Source organism: Equus asinus, chromosome 4, assembly GCF_041296235.1.
Source record: "Equus asinus isolate D_3611 breed Donkey chromosome 4, EquAss-T2T_v2, whole genome shotgun sequence".
NCBI classification, from domain to species: domain Eukaryota; kingdom Metazoa; phylum Chordata; class Mammalia; order Perissodactyla; family Equidae; genus Equus; species Equus asinus.
In genome coordinates, this window is record NC_091793.1 from 51,163,971 (window position 1) to 51,181,327 (window position 17,357).

Genomic DNA, 17,357 nt, shown 5'->3' on the forward strand with positions numbered 1-17,357 from the left:
TGCTTTCCTGCTTCCAGATTCGCACAGTAGGGGTACTAATAGTACTGTAGGGCTGTTGTGCAGGTTAAGAGAGTGACGCTCTGGAAAGCACTGAGCACAGTGCCTGGCTCGTCAGTGCTGTGTGACTGTTAGCTCTTATTGTTACTGTCTTTGAGTTAACATGGGTAGTGTTTTCTCTACAAAGTTTTTTAAAAATGCCAGTTAACTACCTTTGTATAATCAATAAAACCTGAGAATTAAGGGCAGAGTTTAATGTTACCTAATGGAAGTTACAGTAAAATGAACTCGCTATTTAATGATAGGTGTTATATGGTAATTAGACAAAATCAGGATTAAACTTTTAGTTCTTTCGTACTTTCTTTACTGTCTAGCCATTGTCAATATTCCCCCTAACCCGAGGCTCTCAAATGCTATACTCACGTACTCCTAAATTCTCATCCAAAACCCCTCCCCGTCAAATGTTCTAGGGTTGGGTTCCTTTAAGCTGTGCTCCCAGCTCATCAGTTTTCTCCTAGGTGCTTTCTCTTCTTCGTGCCCAGCATGTGTGTATCCGAAGTATTAAAGAGCTTGAGGCAGCAGAACCTCTTTCGGTCACGCAGGTTGGTTTGCCTACTTGGGTTGCAGTGTGATTGCAGGCCTGGGATAGAGGAAGAAAGTACAGCAAATAGACTGAGTCCTTGAGTCTTGGGGCCAAGCGAGGGATGGGAGCGAAGTGGAGGATTTAGGACAAGGGTGCTAAGAAATGACCTTTGCTGAGTGGGGGAGCATGCTAGGCTAAAGTAGATTAATTAGTTTCTTTGTTCATTCATTTACTTAATATTTCAGTATCTATAGTGTGCTAGTCTCTGTGCTCAGTGCTGGCTTACAGTCAAGATTGGTTTTAGTTTGTTTTATACAGACATAAACTTTTATTTTTTTGTGAGAGGAGCAGTTCTTAAAAATGAAAGTATATATTAGTGTGAATGATTCACATAAGTTTAAATTAAATGACTTTCAGGTTGACTATATGGTGGGAGGAGAGGATGTGCATAGGGAAGAAGGAAATTTAAAAGAAGAGTAAAGCTTCTTGAGAGAGGCTAGATGAATGTTCCTAAGGGAGAGAGAAGACTGAAGAGGAACTTGACAGACTAAACCAAAAACGTAATTCCTCTGTAGAATCTGGGCACCGAGTTTTGTTTCTGAGGAAACCTCAGCAAAGCTGTGACTCTCAACATACTCTTCTTTAGGATCCTTTTTCCTATAACCTTCCCTTATTTAGTAATTTTCTTTTAGTAGTATTGACCAAATGGTGATGTTCTCTATTCTGGCTGAAGGAAACAGCCAGTTTGGTGGTTTTGTTTCTCCAAGCATAAAAGAGATTCCAGGATAATTGCTCGGTTCCAAAGGATTCAGTGCTATCATTCCTTTTGTTCAAGTATGTATACAAATTATTCTCTCATTGTGTTTACCCAAATATGTCTGAATTCTCAGAGAAAGCATATTGCGTTGGAGAAATCTCAATGTGTGGTAGATTGCCTTCTGTTCTATAGTCTTCTCTCTCCCTGCCTCCCAAAATCTCAATAAATGATTTGGCTATAGGAAATTCTTAGTATTTTTATAAACTTTCCCACAAAAGCTATTGAGATATAACTTATTTTAAAAGTTTCAGGGCTTCTGTCTGCAGTGTTTTTTAGAGCCGACTTAGTTTCAGATCCTCTGAATGTATTTATCACTGCTTTTCATTATTTGGGGGATGGGGGAGACGTTTGAGGTTGAGGGTGATCCGTATTAATTATTTAAGACATAGGGAAGTTTTGCGTGTTCAGTGCTGAGTAAATGATGCTTTACTGCATTTGTAAAGTGTTTCTTAAAGCATGCTATGTATGAGTTCTTGAAACTCCTATGTTTCTCATTAGAATCTATAATGAATTGACTGAGATAAAATAGCAGGTAGTTACCAGAAGTTGTTTCTGTGTACATGAGTATTTTTCAAATTGTATTTTTAAGCAGGAGGAATGTTTTTGAATAAATGAATAAATTTGCTATTAAAATTGTTTGAAATATTTATAGGAAGGTCTTAAATATTAAGTTAGGGAATATTCATTTGTATTTATGTATTAAGTTCCTATTATGTAGGTATTACTGACAAGAAACTGAAGGATTCAGAAACAATTCTGGATGAGGTTCCTGCCTTTGGGAACCTTAAAATATAATTAAGTAAATAGGATTTGCAGCCATGAAAGAAGGGAACAATGCTTTATGGTATGTAATCAAGAACTAGAATGAATTAAAAATTAAGAAATTGAGGATTTATAATCTGATTTTTACATTTGGAATAATGAAACAAGGTTTTATTCAATAAATATTCAATAAATACAAAGTGCCTACTGTGTGGAAGAATTGAATACTTGTGGTTGGATTAGTATAGAGAAGTAAGGAAAAGGTGATTCCAGTTGAAACAGCATTGACCCAAGAAATCTGTAAAAAGGAAGTGGTAATGGTACCTACCTGTGAGGGTTAAATGAGCTAATCCACACAAAGCGTTAGAATAATGCCTAGTACGTAGTAAGTGTCCAGTAAAAGTTAGCTGTTATTATTATTAGCATGTTTATGTGTACAGCTGAGTGTTCTTCGATGGGAGTTAGAATAATGATAACATAACATTTACTAAGTACTGTATGTGCCAGTCACTGTTCTTAGCTTTTCGTGTACATTTTTTCCTTTAATCCTTATAATTTTATGGTGTATTCTCTTGCTGTTATCCTCATTTACAGATAAGGAAAACTGAAGCACAGAGTGCTTAATAGTAAATTGCCCAAACATCTAGGAAGTTGAAGAATAACTATCATGAGATTAGTTTCCATCACTGGAGGTAGCTGAAGACAGACTGTGAATACTGGATTGTTTAAATCTGACAGTAGGTGAAAGTTATATATAGATATTTTGGGTTGCTTTCTTTGATTAGTCACATGACTGCTTCTCCAGGAGTCTAATAATAATTTGTGAGCTATTGAGCTGAAGAGGATAGTGTTTCTTTTTCCGACCTCAGCACTGTGCTTGTTTGAACCATTATTGATACATTTAAGATAGAATATGTTTTGCATATTTGTCAGTTTTGGTAGTTCCTTCTGAAGATAGTCTCTTTCCTTATACTAGTGCCTAGTTTGTTTCTCTAGCATTGTTTGTGTGACTCATGTTGGGGGATTTTTCTTATAAATACCCAGGCCTACACTCCCAACTGCAAAGCATTAAAACGAGTCTAGTTAGGTTGACACTTGGGTTATAGATGATAAAAGAAAATGTATAATATAAAACTGTGGAGAGAATTTGCACCTAAAACTAGTATGATCCTGTAGTTTTTCTTACCAAGTTTAGTAACTTGAAAGAAAAAATTCCAGTGGGGGAGCGTCAGATATTGATGGAAAATATTAAAGTTATTATTTTCAAGTATTATAATTGCACAATTAATACCCGGCTTGTCAAGACTTACTTCTGAGTTACCTGTTTGAACAATTAAGGGATACGGGAAGACCCTCCTCCACACTCATTCCAAAAATAGACAACTTGCTGAAAATATTGAGGAGGTTTTCATAGTAGAATTGGACTCACAGCAGTAATGAGCTTTAAATTAGCAACGTCTGGTATTAGAGATCGGTGCTAGTTTGAAGTCATTCTGAGTTAGACCCTCAGCCCTTGTCTGAAAATCCTGTACATGTTTTTATTTCACTCAGTTTCATATTTCCTACAATATCTATTTTAAACTGTTGATTCACCTCCCACCCGTTACCTTATCCTAAACTTGTACATGTGATGGTCAGCTGAAGAGCACAATTAATTACCTCTCAGGGAAACTAGAGAACCCCGTCGGAACTCTCCATTTTTGTGTGCCTGTATTGCCTGACTGCCCTGCACTTAGAGCCATCTTCAGAGGCTCCCCTGCAGTTTGAGTGGAAGAGGTTTAGCCTTTGATCTGTACCTTGGTCCTTCCTTTCCTCTTTCAAATGCTCGACACCAAACTCCTCATGGTTTCCCCTCTGTAAATTTTCTGTGTACACGAATTGTCATTAGAAAATATATGTGTTAATTAGATCTTAAAGTGGGAAAAACATTTGCTTAACATAAAACCACAAAAATCAAAATCTCAAAAGAAAAACTTAAGCAATTAAAAGGTGAGCTAGAAAAAAAAATTGACAACGTATGATAGACAAAGGTTGCCATCCTCATTATTTAAAGAACTTTTAGAAATACTAAGGAGTTGAATAAACCAATTTAAACATTGAGAGAGGACATCAGTGAAGAAAGCAAAGATCCATTAAGAAATCATAAAGCCAGTACAAGTTCATCTTGCTAACTAGGATTCAGTAAAACCTTTGCCTAATGTGTTTGGAGAGAGTTAAAACAATGATAATCAGGATGAGACAGCCTTCTGCAACCTTCCAGGAGGAAAATTTGACGGGGTCTTTAAAAAGCCATACAAGTTAGAGATGTACACAAAAAGTTATATGAAAAGCTATTTAGCTTGTATGTCCCACAGCACTGATATAATTAAACAAATCATGCTGTGTTCATAATCTGATATCATACTACGTAGCTATTAAAATTTTTGTTGAAAACAAAGATGATATAAGTAGATCTCAAAGCAAGATGCCTACAATTATCTGAATTAAAAAATAAAGTTCTAGCAGAAGGATTTGTACCAAATCCTTGTTGTTTATTTTAAGATTAAGGATGATTTTTTAATTTCTTACTCTTTTCTCTATTTTAAAAGTTTTTTCCTAATGTCCCTTAATTAATTTTGTAATTAGGAAAAATGTAATTTTCTGTTTAAATAAAAAGTACCCAAATAGTTTTGTAATTATCATCCTTTTATTATTTGTTGAAATGGCTGAAAGTGACTGCCCTAATCTAATGCCTTTGTCGTGAATATTGCTGTTTAGAGGACCTGACACTGCTCAGCCAGTGGGATCCCAGCACAAGGTAATATGGTTGGATACCAACCATGGCTGAGTCACATCTGATAGTATTGGTATATTGCTATAGAATGTTTTTTAATTGAAGAAATTTGATATGTAACATTATGTAAGTTTAAGTATACTGGGTGTTACTTTGACACATTTGTGTATTGTAATATGATTCCTGTTGTGGTGATATTTATCACATTACAGGATTGTGTACACTGTCATTATCTGTATTCACTGTACTGTGCATTAGTGCAGTATACGGTGCACTATTATGGCTTATTTACTACTACTCGTAAGTTTGCAGTATTAAACACCATCAGTTTTATCCCCTCTACCAATCCCATGGTAGCTACCATTTTACTATTTTTTGCAGGTTTGGCTTGATATAGAATTTTAATAATGGGGAAGCTGCCTTAAAATTGCAGAAGAATGAAATTCTGTTTTCATTTTCTGTTTATGAAGACTTATGTTTTTAGATTATTTACAAATAAGATTTCTTTTTATCTAAAATCGCAACTTTTACTGCAAACTCAGCTTTTAAATCCATGAAATCAAAGTACTTTCATAGTATGTTACCAAATTGCTAGAAAGCATAACTAATTCAATGGTAGATCACATTGGTGGCTAATTTCCAAGTTAATCAGCATGTTTAATAATTAGTCTTGGAAATTCATACATTTTAATTTACTCCACTTAGTTCCCAAACTTTCTGGCATAGGGCTGTGTGTGTATGTGTGTGTGTAGCAGTTTTGAATCATTGTAATACAGACATCTGTGGCTTTTTCCAGCTACCTAATGAGAGGAGAGAGGTCATTTGTTTATTTTGCTCAGTTCTTTTCACATAGAGATGCTTATTAATTTGATCTTATTTCAGTTTTCTTTTTGTTGTATTGGAAAGTTTTTTGTTTAACCATTTCACAATAAACCTCTTGGCTTGGGAGCAGGGAGGGAAGGTAAGGAAAAGCAAGGCAAAGGTTGAGTGATGACAGAGTGATATATGCTAGATAAAGGACTAATGGAGGATGGGAAAAGGGTATTACTGGAGAAGGAGGCAGATAAAGAAGCAGCAGTCCTGATAGGATTGGCAATGGCCTCACTGAAGAAAACGAGTGGAATCTGTCTTAACTCCCCTGATACCTTTCATGGATATCGTTAACTTTTATTTTGGAAAGGCATTTATCCACATTCATGGTTTGTAATTGTGTGATTCCAAATACAGACTTTTTACCCCTCTCATGGAGCTATGTAGTTTTTAAAAAAAAATTTCAAAGCTTTCCTTAAAAACTTTGCTAAGATTGCTTACTTGATTTTCTTTTAAATGCAAGGGGCACTCAGCATGCTTTTAGTCACAGTAATATGATTTATTGTACATAGATAGAATTAAACTTACTTGGCTGTTTGAAATTTGCATTTCATTTTAGCTTTGTTGTGATTCTGTTGCTTGTTCAATTCATATGAAGCAAATGTTGTGCTGTTCCTTAGTGTTAGAGCTTTATAGAGAAGTATTTATACTTTGTAGAAATTTATTGAAAAACTAAAACACCTAAGGAATTTGTGTGGATTCTATTAAGATCAGATGTCCATGTTACATAGACATTTGGATGGAAGAGAATAGTCTTAAAATGTTTTGGGGGGATTCTGAAAATTAAAGGAACTAGCATTTTTTAATGGTCTTGTATGAACTGTTGTGAGTATTGTTGGGAACTGAATGAACCATGTTTCATTTTTAAGACTCATCGCTTATGAAAGAGAATAAATGTGAAAGAAGAAAAAGGATTGTGAAGCTGTATCTAGCTGAACTCTTCCAAGAACTAGATAGTATCCCACACAATTTATTCTGTCAGAATGTCAAAGTACGAAAACTTGGCTTAAGTATTTATGTCATTAAAAATTAATTTTAACAATTTTTAATGTGTTTGATTTGAAATATCTTTTAAGATTATCTTTTCTTGTTTGGTTTAGCATACATAGTGTTGGATAAATAGTAGCTTTGAGGGTTGGCCCGATGGCCGAGCGGTTAAGTTCGCGCGCTCCGCTGCAGTGGCCCAGGGGTTCATCTGTTCGGATCGTGGGCGTGCACATGGCATCGCTCGTTGGGCTATGCCGAGGTGGCATCCCACATGCCACAACTAGAAGGACCCACAACTAAAATATACAACTATGTACTGGGGGCACTTGGGAAGAAAAACCAGAAAAAAAAAACAGTAGCTGTGAGTGATGGTTGTCTATTGTGCCCTATTGTCCAAGAAGTCTCTTTAAGATAAGTAAAAAGTCCTATGGAATATGCTCTTCTCTGTATATTAGAAGCGTTTAAAAAATAGGTTAAAACAGATTGTGTTTAAAGTAGGAAAATAGTATGTTGATAGCTTTTTCTGACTCCTGAATTCTGTGGAAGTCTACTTTATAAAATTGATAGGGGAAAGCTACCATGACGTGGATCCTTTTTAGTTATTTCAGTTTCTGAGCTTATTAAATTTTTTTTGTGTATTAAGAACCTTTGATCAGTAGTAATAGAAATTTTAGTAGAAGGAAGCTACTGCCTTAGCTTTCCTAAGTCAAGTTTATTTGTGCTTTTAATATCTGTATCACTCCAAGGTTAGTCTTTCAAAAGTAATGTGTTACAGCTCTCACTTGTTCAGGAAGTTGAACAGTAATTGGCCAGTTTCTTTGTATTTGGGACTTGCAGTCTCAGCTCCTCCTTGGCCTCAGTGTCCTTCGTGATCTGGTTCTATCAGTCCAGGCTCTCGTCTAACACCCCAGGATGTAGTTCAGCAAACATTTATTGAAGATGTCCTATATGTGCCATGTTTGTAATAAAAGTATGATGGACTGTGGTAATGCTGCTGTTGTGAAGGTGCGGTCTCTTGCCTCAAGCAAGGTCTTAGAGCTATAAAAACATAGCACAGTGGCTTTCAGACTTTTGTTGGACTGATAAAAGTGTGCTTTATTAGTGACTCAAATACCATGAATAGTTTTGCTATTAGTGATATTTTCCAATATGTTGAGCAACTTTTTTTTTTTTTAAGATTACTAACAAACAAAATATCACATTTCTTGTATTTACAGAGAGTGGTCTTCCTGGAAAAAGTCTGTGTATATTTTAAAATCCTGTAGCCTTCCCCTCCCCTCACTGTGTTTTAGAAGTGAAACGTGGTTAGGCTCAGATCGTTAGAGATAGATTTTTCACCCACATGATTGTTCAGTATTACATTCTACATTTGAATGGGATGTGGATCAGTTTTTTCTTAGAGGGACTGATTTTTCAAATTGCAAGGACAGCATTCCATGCTTCTGAGCCATAAACCAGTAGCATCCCTTAGTCATCGATATGACCAAACATGCCTCCACAGAATTCCATGCCTCAAAGGGAGTGGTATTGACTGAGAGAGAATCACTGGGCTAGAGCACTGTGGCCAAAGGAGAGAGACCTGCTCCAGGAAGGTGGTCAGAGAAGATGCAGCCCGACCACCAGGCCCGAAGGGCTGAGAGAAGTTCAAAAACAAACAGCTTCCAGTTGAGAGAGCTACGGGGGAAAGAAGGCCTTTTTCAAGGAGCCAGCTAGGTTTCGTTCCGCAGCCGAGGAGAGCAAACTGTTAATCAGCAGGCATTCAGAGGGCACAGTGGAATGGTTCGGAAGGGAGGGGGCACGGTTGCAGGATTGGATCAGATTTGGGCATGTACAGAGCAATATGGAAGCGAGAGGTCTGTACGTGATGGATGAGACCTGAGGAAGCCTGCCCTGCTGTCAGTGACTCAAGTGTGTGTGGAAATGAGACTTGGTAGAATTCCTCCAGAAAGTCCCTTTAAAATTAAAAAAGGAAATATAAAAATGTTAATTTACAGGGGCTGGCTTGGTGGCGCAGCAGGTAAGTGTGCATGTTCCACTTTGGCGGCCCGGAGTTTGCTGGTTCGGATCCTGGGTGCGGACATGGCACCACATGGCACGATGTGCTGTGGCAGGCGTCCCACATATAAAGTAGAGGAAGATGGGCACGGATGTTAGCTCAGGGGCAGTCTTCCTCAGCAAAAAGAGGAGGATTGGCAGATGTTAGCTCAGGGCTAATCTTCCTCGAAAAAAATGTTAATTTACACAGAACTACACAGTAGATAAACCCTTATATAGCTGTCATCCAGCTACAACAATCAACTCATAGCCAGTGTTCTCTTCCTGCAACTCCCAGTAATTTCTGTGTTCTACAAGGTGTACACTCACAGATAATCTGAAACAGAAGTTGCACAAAAAGGTGCTCACTGATATTTTCTTTCCTGTTCCTTTTCTTTTTCTCCATACAAATTCTGTGTTGCAGTACGCTGAATGGATGTCCGGACTCATGAGTAGATTACACCTGGCAGTTGGGAGACTGAGTTTAGGGTTTGTTGTTAGATGGCTTAGGTTGGAGTTCTGACTGTGCCCAACAACTGTGTCCTTGAGCCTGTCACTTAATGCTAATTCTCAGTTCCTCTTCTGTAAAGTAGTACGCACCTCCCAAGGTTTTTGTCAGAATTATGTGAAATACTAGATGTTAGTGCTTAACAGCACCCTACACTCCTGGAAAATCTTACTAATAATATTTTAGGTGATAGACCTGGAATTTGAATCTAGGTGTCTGATTCCAAAATTTTTCTTTTCTTTTTTTTTAAGATTTTTTTTTAAATTTTTATCTTTTACTCCCCAAAGCCCCCCGGTACATAGTTGTATATTCTTCGTTGTGGGTCCTTCTAGTTGTGGCATGTGGGATGCTGCCTCAGCGTGGTTTGATGAGCAGTACCACGTCCGCGCCCAGGATTCGAACCAACGAAACACTGGGCCGCCTGCAGCGGAGCGCGTGAACTTAACCACTCGGCCATGGGGCCAGCCCCTGAGTTCTTATAATTGCTGATCTCACACTTGGCAGACAGTTATAAAGAAAAAAATCAACCTAGAGATAGTTAATGTATGTATTTCTATTATTTGTCATTTTTTTTACTCTGCATCAAATTGCATACATTTCCCATTTCTTTGAAGACAGTTTTCAAATAATCCACCATTTTGTTCTCTAGAGGCAGAAGTGTTATTCTACTTAGAATACAATATTTATCTAGTTCTAGTTTAGTCAGTGCACGGTTAAACTTTATTGCTATTTTAAAAACTTTATTATAGGAATTTCAATCATATACAAAAATAAGGAGAATGTATAATGAAGTCCTCCGTGTACCCATCCTTCAGCTTCCACAATTATCAGTTCGTGGCTAGTATTGTTTTATCTATACTCCCACACACTACCCATTCTCTCTCATGTTACTCTAAAGCAAGTCTCAGATGGCATATTATTTCCTTCTTAAATGTTTTGGTATATATCGCTAAAAGACATGGAATCTTTTTTTTAAACAACAAAAAAATCACTATCACACCTAAAAAAGTTAAAAATAGTTCCTTAATGTCGTGAAACTCCTGAGACTTAATTTCATCATATATTCATTGTTCAAACTGTCTCTTAAGTAATTTAAAATAGTTTCCTTCAATAAGGATGCAGCTGAGGTCAGTACATTGGTATTGGTTCATATGCCTTTGAATTTCAATTTTATGTGTCTCTTCTACCTTTCCCTCTCTCCCTGCTTCTTGCAATTTATTAGTTGTGGAAACTGACCGTTTGCCTTTTATAGCAGGGGTCAGCAGAGGCTTGTGTCTGTATGACAGAGCTAAGAGTGCTTTTTATATTTTTAAAAAGCAACAGACTTTATGTGGCCCCAGAGGACTAAAATACTTGCTCCTTGGTCTTTTGCAGCTTTCCGACCCCTGCTTGGAGTTTCGCACGTTCTGAATTTTCATGATTCCGTCTCCATGGTGTTGTCTAATACGTTCTTCTGTCCCTTCTATTTCCTGTAATTAGTAGTTGGATCTAGAGGCTTAATCAGATTTAGTCCTTTTTTTTTTCCAACTCATTTCATTTGTTCAGTACCTCCATTTTGTTTCTTTTTTTGTAAGGCATATTTATTAAGGTCTCCTTACAATAACATGCTACTGTTTCGAGTGCAACTTGATGAGTTTTGACAAATGTACACAACTGGGGAAAGCACCATGAGAATTAGGTTATAGAACATCCATCACTCCTTCTGCCCCTTTCCAGTCAGCCCCTCACCTCGCACCCAAATCCTGGCCACCACTGCTCTGCTTTCTGTTACTATTTTCTGGTGTCCTTCACTTAGCAGAATGCTTTTGAGATTCGTTCATTTTGTTGCTGAGTAGTATTCCACTACATGCTGTACTCTATTTGTTTATCCGTTCACCAGCTGAGGGACATGTGTGTGGACTGTTTCCCAGTTTGGAGCTATTATGAATAAAGCTGATTTTTTTTACAAGTTGTAAGTGAACATGTTTTCATTTGTCTTGGTGAATACCTAGGAGTAGAATTTCTGGGTCATATGATAAGTGTATATTTAAATTTATAAAAAACCGCACACTCTTTTCCACATGTCTGTACCATTTTTAGTTCCCACCAGCGATATAAGAGATGCTCAGTTATTTCAGATCCTCATTAACACTTGGTATTGTTGGTCTTTAATTTCACTCATTCTGGTAGGTGTGTAGTGATAGCCCATCATACTTTTAAAATGCATTTCCCTAATAAATAATAATAGACTTTTTCCATGTGTTTATTTTCCATCCCTGTGTTTTCTTTGGTGGACTCTCTATTCAAGTTTCTGCTCGTTTTTAATGATGCACTGAAATTTATCCTGGTATGTGGAATAAATCCACTTTGAGCTTTTTTAATACAACTATCCAGTTATCCCCAAACCACATATTAAGAAGTCCGTCTTTTCCCACTGTGGTGTGTTTCCATTTTTATTGGAAACCCAGTTTGTCTATGTGGGTCTATTTCTGAAATTTTTATTCTATTCCTATGAAGTACAGTTTTTTGAGTTCTAACTAATAGGACTTTAAAAATATCATAATTTCCTTTTTATTTGGTTACTTTGTCATATCTGTAGCAATAATTGGAATAATTTTTTTTAGAATATGTTACGATTTCTCTCTTTTTTTTCAACATTAGTAATTTGTTATCAATGAAAATTACATTTTCTTTTTTTGTTCAGGGTTTTTTTTTGCTAAAATATTAGCACTCTAAAATGCGACTTTTGGAAAAGCAAAGAGCTTGATGAGAACCAGTAATGCTTATTATTATCACCTCTGTTTAAAAGAGGTCATTTCATAAAATCTGACTTTTTGGTTTAGATTTCAAAGAATTGTTAACCCACTTCTCATGCAACACCCTCTCTAATCTATGTAAAACAACTCTTTCTCTCCCTTAAGGATACCAGAGGCTGTGTGCTTAGGGAATTAGTAATTTTTGCAAGAAATAGAAGTAGAAGGTGTCCTTACTCACCTTTGTCAGTTAACTCAGTTCTTTTTTGCCTTCATTCTCCTGATTTCTCACCATTTCCCCCAAATTGTTCCTCCAGATATATTTATCCCAGTTATATACAGTAGTTTAAAGACTTCGTAGGATGCTTGTTGCTAAAAAGAACTGGCCTGCCTGCTAGAAGCACTTTGCAGGGAAGTTGTGATTTGTGAACTAATCCCTGTTCTAGAAGCTGCCTGGTATGGAAGATGCACACACTCTTCTGGGAGAGCGTATGTGTGATGAGTAGGTTCCCAGGTCCGTGGGTAATGATGTTGCCATAGAAAAGAACATTCCGAATTTTATCCTGGGGTGTCACTGTCCATCTCCCTGAATTGTCTCATATGGTTGCTCGTTTATCAGATATTCACTGCAGTTTTTTTTCTTCTCAGTGTGTTGTTAAGGGAGTGCACAGTTATTGAGGGAGTGGGAGGAGGGACGGTTGCCTTCACAGAGCGGCAGATAGAGATGAGACCGCTCTTTTTCTTTTTCAGATTTTCGACTCTTACTTCTCAGCCCCTCCATGAATTACGTGGTTGACCTCTCGCCTCAGTGCTATATATTGAAGAATTCCTTTACTTCAGTTGGACCCTTCTCATACAGTTTTCATTATTGTGGTTTTATGCATTTTAGTGTCAGAGTGTTCTGTCATAACTCTTCTTTAAAAAGTAATTTTTCTGGATGTTTTACGTATTTATTTGTTCAGATGACCCACCCCTACTTTCCAAATAAATTACATTAAGATTTTGATTGGAATTTTTATTCAGTTTATAAATTGATTTACAGATTATTGATACCTTCACAGTCTTAGGTTTTTCTCAATTTAAGAACAGGTTTTAATTTATATCCCTCAGTAAAGTGTTACACTTTTTTTCATAAAGTTTTTTTAGTTTGTTTTTGTGGTTATTCTTAAAGTTATATAATCTAACTGGCTGTTGATATTACTTTGGGAAGCTTTTGATTTTTTCATACTTACTGAAAAGCCATCTTAAGGAACTGTAATAATTCTAAAATATTTTTAGGTTATTTTCTTGACAAAATCATATCATCTGAAATGATGGAATTTTGTCTTTTTTCTAATGTTGAAATCTTTTATTCTTCTTACTTAATTTTATCAGATAGCACTTCCAGAGTGATGTTAACTACTGTGTTGCTAGTGGCCATAAATGTCTTAAGTCTGATTTTGCTTTTAAATTTTGTTGATATTTGCCATTAAACATGATACTGTCTGTTGGTTTAAGAAGGTTTTATTTTTTGGGTTTTTTTGCTGAGGAAGATTCAACCTGAGCTAACATCCGTGCCAGTCTTCCTCTGTTTTGTGTGTGGATCGCTGCCCAAGCAGAGCTGCCAACAAGTGGTGTAGGTCTGTGCCTGGGAACTGAACCTGGGCTGCCAAAGTAGAGTGCCCCAAACTTAACCACTAGGCTGCAGGACTGGCCCCAAGAAAGTTTTTGAAAAGTCCTAAGAGAGGGGCTTGGCCCTGTGGTCTAGTGGTTAAGTTCATGCTCTGCTTCAGCAGCCCGGGTTCAGTTCCCGGGCACGGACCTCCACCACTTGTCAGCGGCTCTGCTGTGGCAGTGACCCACATAGAAAATAAAGGAAGATGTTAGCGGAGGGCAAATCTTCCTCAGTAACAAAAACCAACCAAACCAAGTCCTAAGAGAGATTCTTTTGCTAATAAGGATTAATTTCTTAAACTCTGGTACCCTTTACTAGATTTCTTTTATTCTGTTTTCCACCTAGGCTCTATCGTTTTTCATTGGATCAGATTGCCTGCTGTGTTGTTTAACTAGTCAAACTAGTCTCTCCATTTTTTGTCCCTGTCCCTGTTAGTCTGTACTCTGAAGTGCTGTATGATTTTCCCAAAATCAACCGTGTTCATGTTTTACTTATAATTTAGGGGATTGTAGCACTATAGCATCTTTCCATGCTATGTAGAGAGAAGTCCAGGCTTCTCAGGCTGTTTATTATTTACATTCCTTCGCGATCAGAGCATATGCCTTTCCAGGCCTCACCTCTATCAAGAATGGTGAAGGGTCTGGGACCTTACCCCACTTCCAAGCCCACATGTTAGCCTGTATCATTTCATGTATCCTGGTGGAAGACACTAGTGTCCTGGGTCAGAGTCAAGGACAGTTTATTACTCACAGCAATAGCAGTAAACACTATATTATCATGTTTCTTGTACTGATTACCCAAGCCCCAGTTTCCACAGGCTAATGTGACGAGGGCAGCTGACACCTATACGCACAGTCACTTGCATTCTGGGAGAGGACCCTGAACACTCTCTGGAATCTCAGCCTGCTTGTTTCTTTTTTCTTTTTGGGGTGGGGCAGCAGAGGGGGAGGGGTACGGAAGATTGGCCCTGAGCCAACATCTGTTGCCAATCTTCCTCTCTTTGCTTGAGGAGATTGTCACTGAGCCAATATCTGTGCCAGTCTTCCTCTATTTTGTATGTGGGATGCCACTATAGCATGGCTTGATGAGTGGTGTGTAGGTTGGCGCCCAGGATTCAAACCCTCGAACCCCGGGCTGCAAGAGTGGAGTGCATGAACTTAACAACTGTTCCACCGGGCCGGCCCTGCCTCCTTGTTTCTTTAATCTGTCCTTTCCATTCTGTCCACTAGCTTCGTCTCCACATCATCTCTAGTTTAAGACTATCTCAGACAGATGCTTTCTTCCACATCCCGCATTTGTGGACCTTGTGTCTTCAAATGTGCTGCTTATCTACCATGTTCCTTCTACTCCAGACACTCCAGGGACCCTTCTTGGTTTGTACAGTGGCCTTAGTCTTTTTTCTCTCTTTGCACAGTTTAAGTCCTGTTGTCTTTCTTGTCACACCATGCTTTGTCTGTCTTAGTATTTACAGAGTGCCTGCAGAGACATGATTTATTTCTGTTTTGTTGCTCTCAGAACCCTTTAGGGCAGTCTACTGGTTAGGAATGTGTTCAATTGCAAGGAACAGATGACCCATTCCACAGTGGGTGTAATGGCTAGTGTTTTATTTTTCTTTATGGTTGTTTTTTCCATGTAAGAAGTCTGGAGATAGATAACTGCTGTTGTTGATTCCACTTTTTTAGCAGTACCCTCTCCCGTAAGCTTTTCTGTATGCTCTTCCCACTATCTGAAATTCTCTTTTTTCTGTATCTGCAGTTCCAAATTATACCCATCTTTTAAATTATAAGCTCTTCTACAGAGTCTCTAGAAGACTTACTCCCTAGGTGGAAATGCTCTTTCTGTATACACTCGTAGGCACTTCTCAGCCGGAAAATGGCTTTTATCATTATCTGCATGTGTGTATGTGTGTGTTTATATTTTCACTACTAGGCTTTGTATTCCGTGTCTGTGGTGTATCTTTTATTACTCTCCAAAAAGTACCTTGTTTAAAGGTTGACACGGTTTTAGTAGATAAGTTAGTTTACAGGAATTAAAAGTCCGTATTGCTGAAAGGAACACCTTTACTGTGTAAATTAGTTTCTGAATGCACAAATATTTATTTAATGCTATTAAATGTATGTTCACATGCTATCGAAACATTGTTAATATTATTTGGGAATAAAATGGAAACTATTCTCTCTTTCAGTGCTTAGATGAATATGAAGATGATGAAGCAGGGCAGAAAGAGCGGAAACGAGAAGATGCAATTACACAACAGAACACGATGCAGAATGAAGCTGTCAGCTTACTAGAGCCAGGCAGTTCCTATTTGCTACAGGTGAGTATTTTAAAAATACCAGGCAGATACTAGCTATTTTAACGATAATTTTTCAGTTATGTTAATAATTTTTCCAGTCTCATTTTGGTTGCATCATCTCCATTTAAATATTTTCAATGGATTTAACCACTGATTTTCCTTATATCTAAATAATTTTTGACTTAAGCAGTGTTTGGTCCTTAGTTCCTGATCAATGAATATTTGCTGACTGACCAACTAAACAAGTTTAAACAATATCAACTGTAAAGATAACCAGGAAAAATAATTACCTCTTTGTTCTTAAAAAAGTAAGAATTAGTAAGTTTAAGTGAGTGAACACTTCTGCTCTAGGCTGATTAATATTTGTGTTAGAATTACATAGCAAATAAAGAGTTGAACAGCAAGTGTCTGCAAAATCAAATGTTTAAATGTGATAAATAAAACACAATATGTGGTATTGAATTGCCCAAAACATCTATATGTCTGTGTAATTATAAAATGCTTTTTAAAATAAAATTTAACTCAGTTTTAAATTAGCCGTTATTTTGGGTTCTTGTGGCACAGAAAATTGGGAATTGGTACTGGGATACCTAAGTATAAAGCGGATCACTCTGCAGAATCATTTCATATAAACTGAAATTTGAGAATCATTTTGATATAATCTAATCTTAAATTGTTTGGGCAGCATTTTGAGATCCTAGGATACTGTCTTTTCAGAGTTCCAGTTTTGACTTTTTAAGTACATTTTATTATGATACCAATTTAAAAGGAGTTCCCGAGCGGTACACACATCTCCCCGTTTTATTGATAAAAAAATGAAATTTTTTAATCTTGTCTATTAATTTGCAAGGTTATGATAAAAGGCATTTGGTAGAGAGAGCAAAATATTTTGTAGTGGTTTGGAAATGCATCTGCAGAACTTGTTTCTCTTCTGCTCTTGGAGGCAGATCCATTGACATGAAGGTTCCTGGAGTGATGCAGGCCTGTCTGTCCCCCGGGACCCAGGCTGCTGCTATGAGAAGTAGATCTCTGTTACAACATGGTGTAAACTAACAGGCAGTGTCTCTCTCAGCATCTGTGTGACTGTGCACAATCTAAAATATCCGTGTCTAACAAAGTTGAGGTTAAATCTGGGCCTATTCCAGGTGAAGATCAGGCCTAATTTATTAGGATAGAGACAATGTAGCATTTTAATTAAGAGTCTAGACCTGGTTTCAATTATTGGTCGTGCTGCTTACTCTGCATACTCATCATCAAGCAGCAGCTTTCACAAAGAGGGCTGCTTCCTTCTGTTGAGTTTCCCTGCTCACTCAAAGCGGGGGAGCCCAGTGTTCCCCCACTAGC

The 17,357-nt window shown here is 37.4% G+C and overlaps 1 protein-coding gene across 2 annotated transcripts in view; it reads left to right on the forward strand.

Annotated features, from left to right (window-relative positions):
• PAWR (pro-apoptotic WT1 regulator) overlaps positions 1-17,357 on the forward strand; it is a 108,448-nt gene that overhangs the window by 53,705 nt on the left and 37,386 nt on the right. For both annotated transcript variants that reach the window (XM_014841405.3, XM_070507264.1), the window contains exon 3: positions 15,903-16,034. In XM_014841405.3, the coding sequence (XP_014696891.3) occupies positions 15,903-16,034 (132 nt within the window). The remainder of the gene's footprint in view (positions 1-15,902; positions 16,035-17,357) is intronic.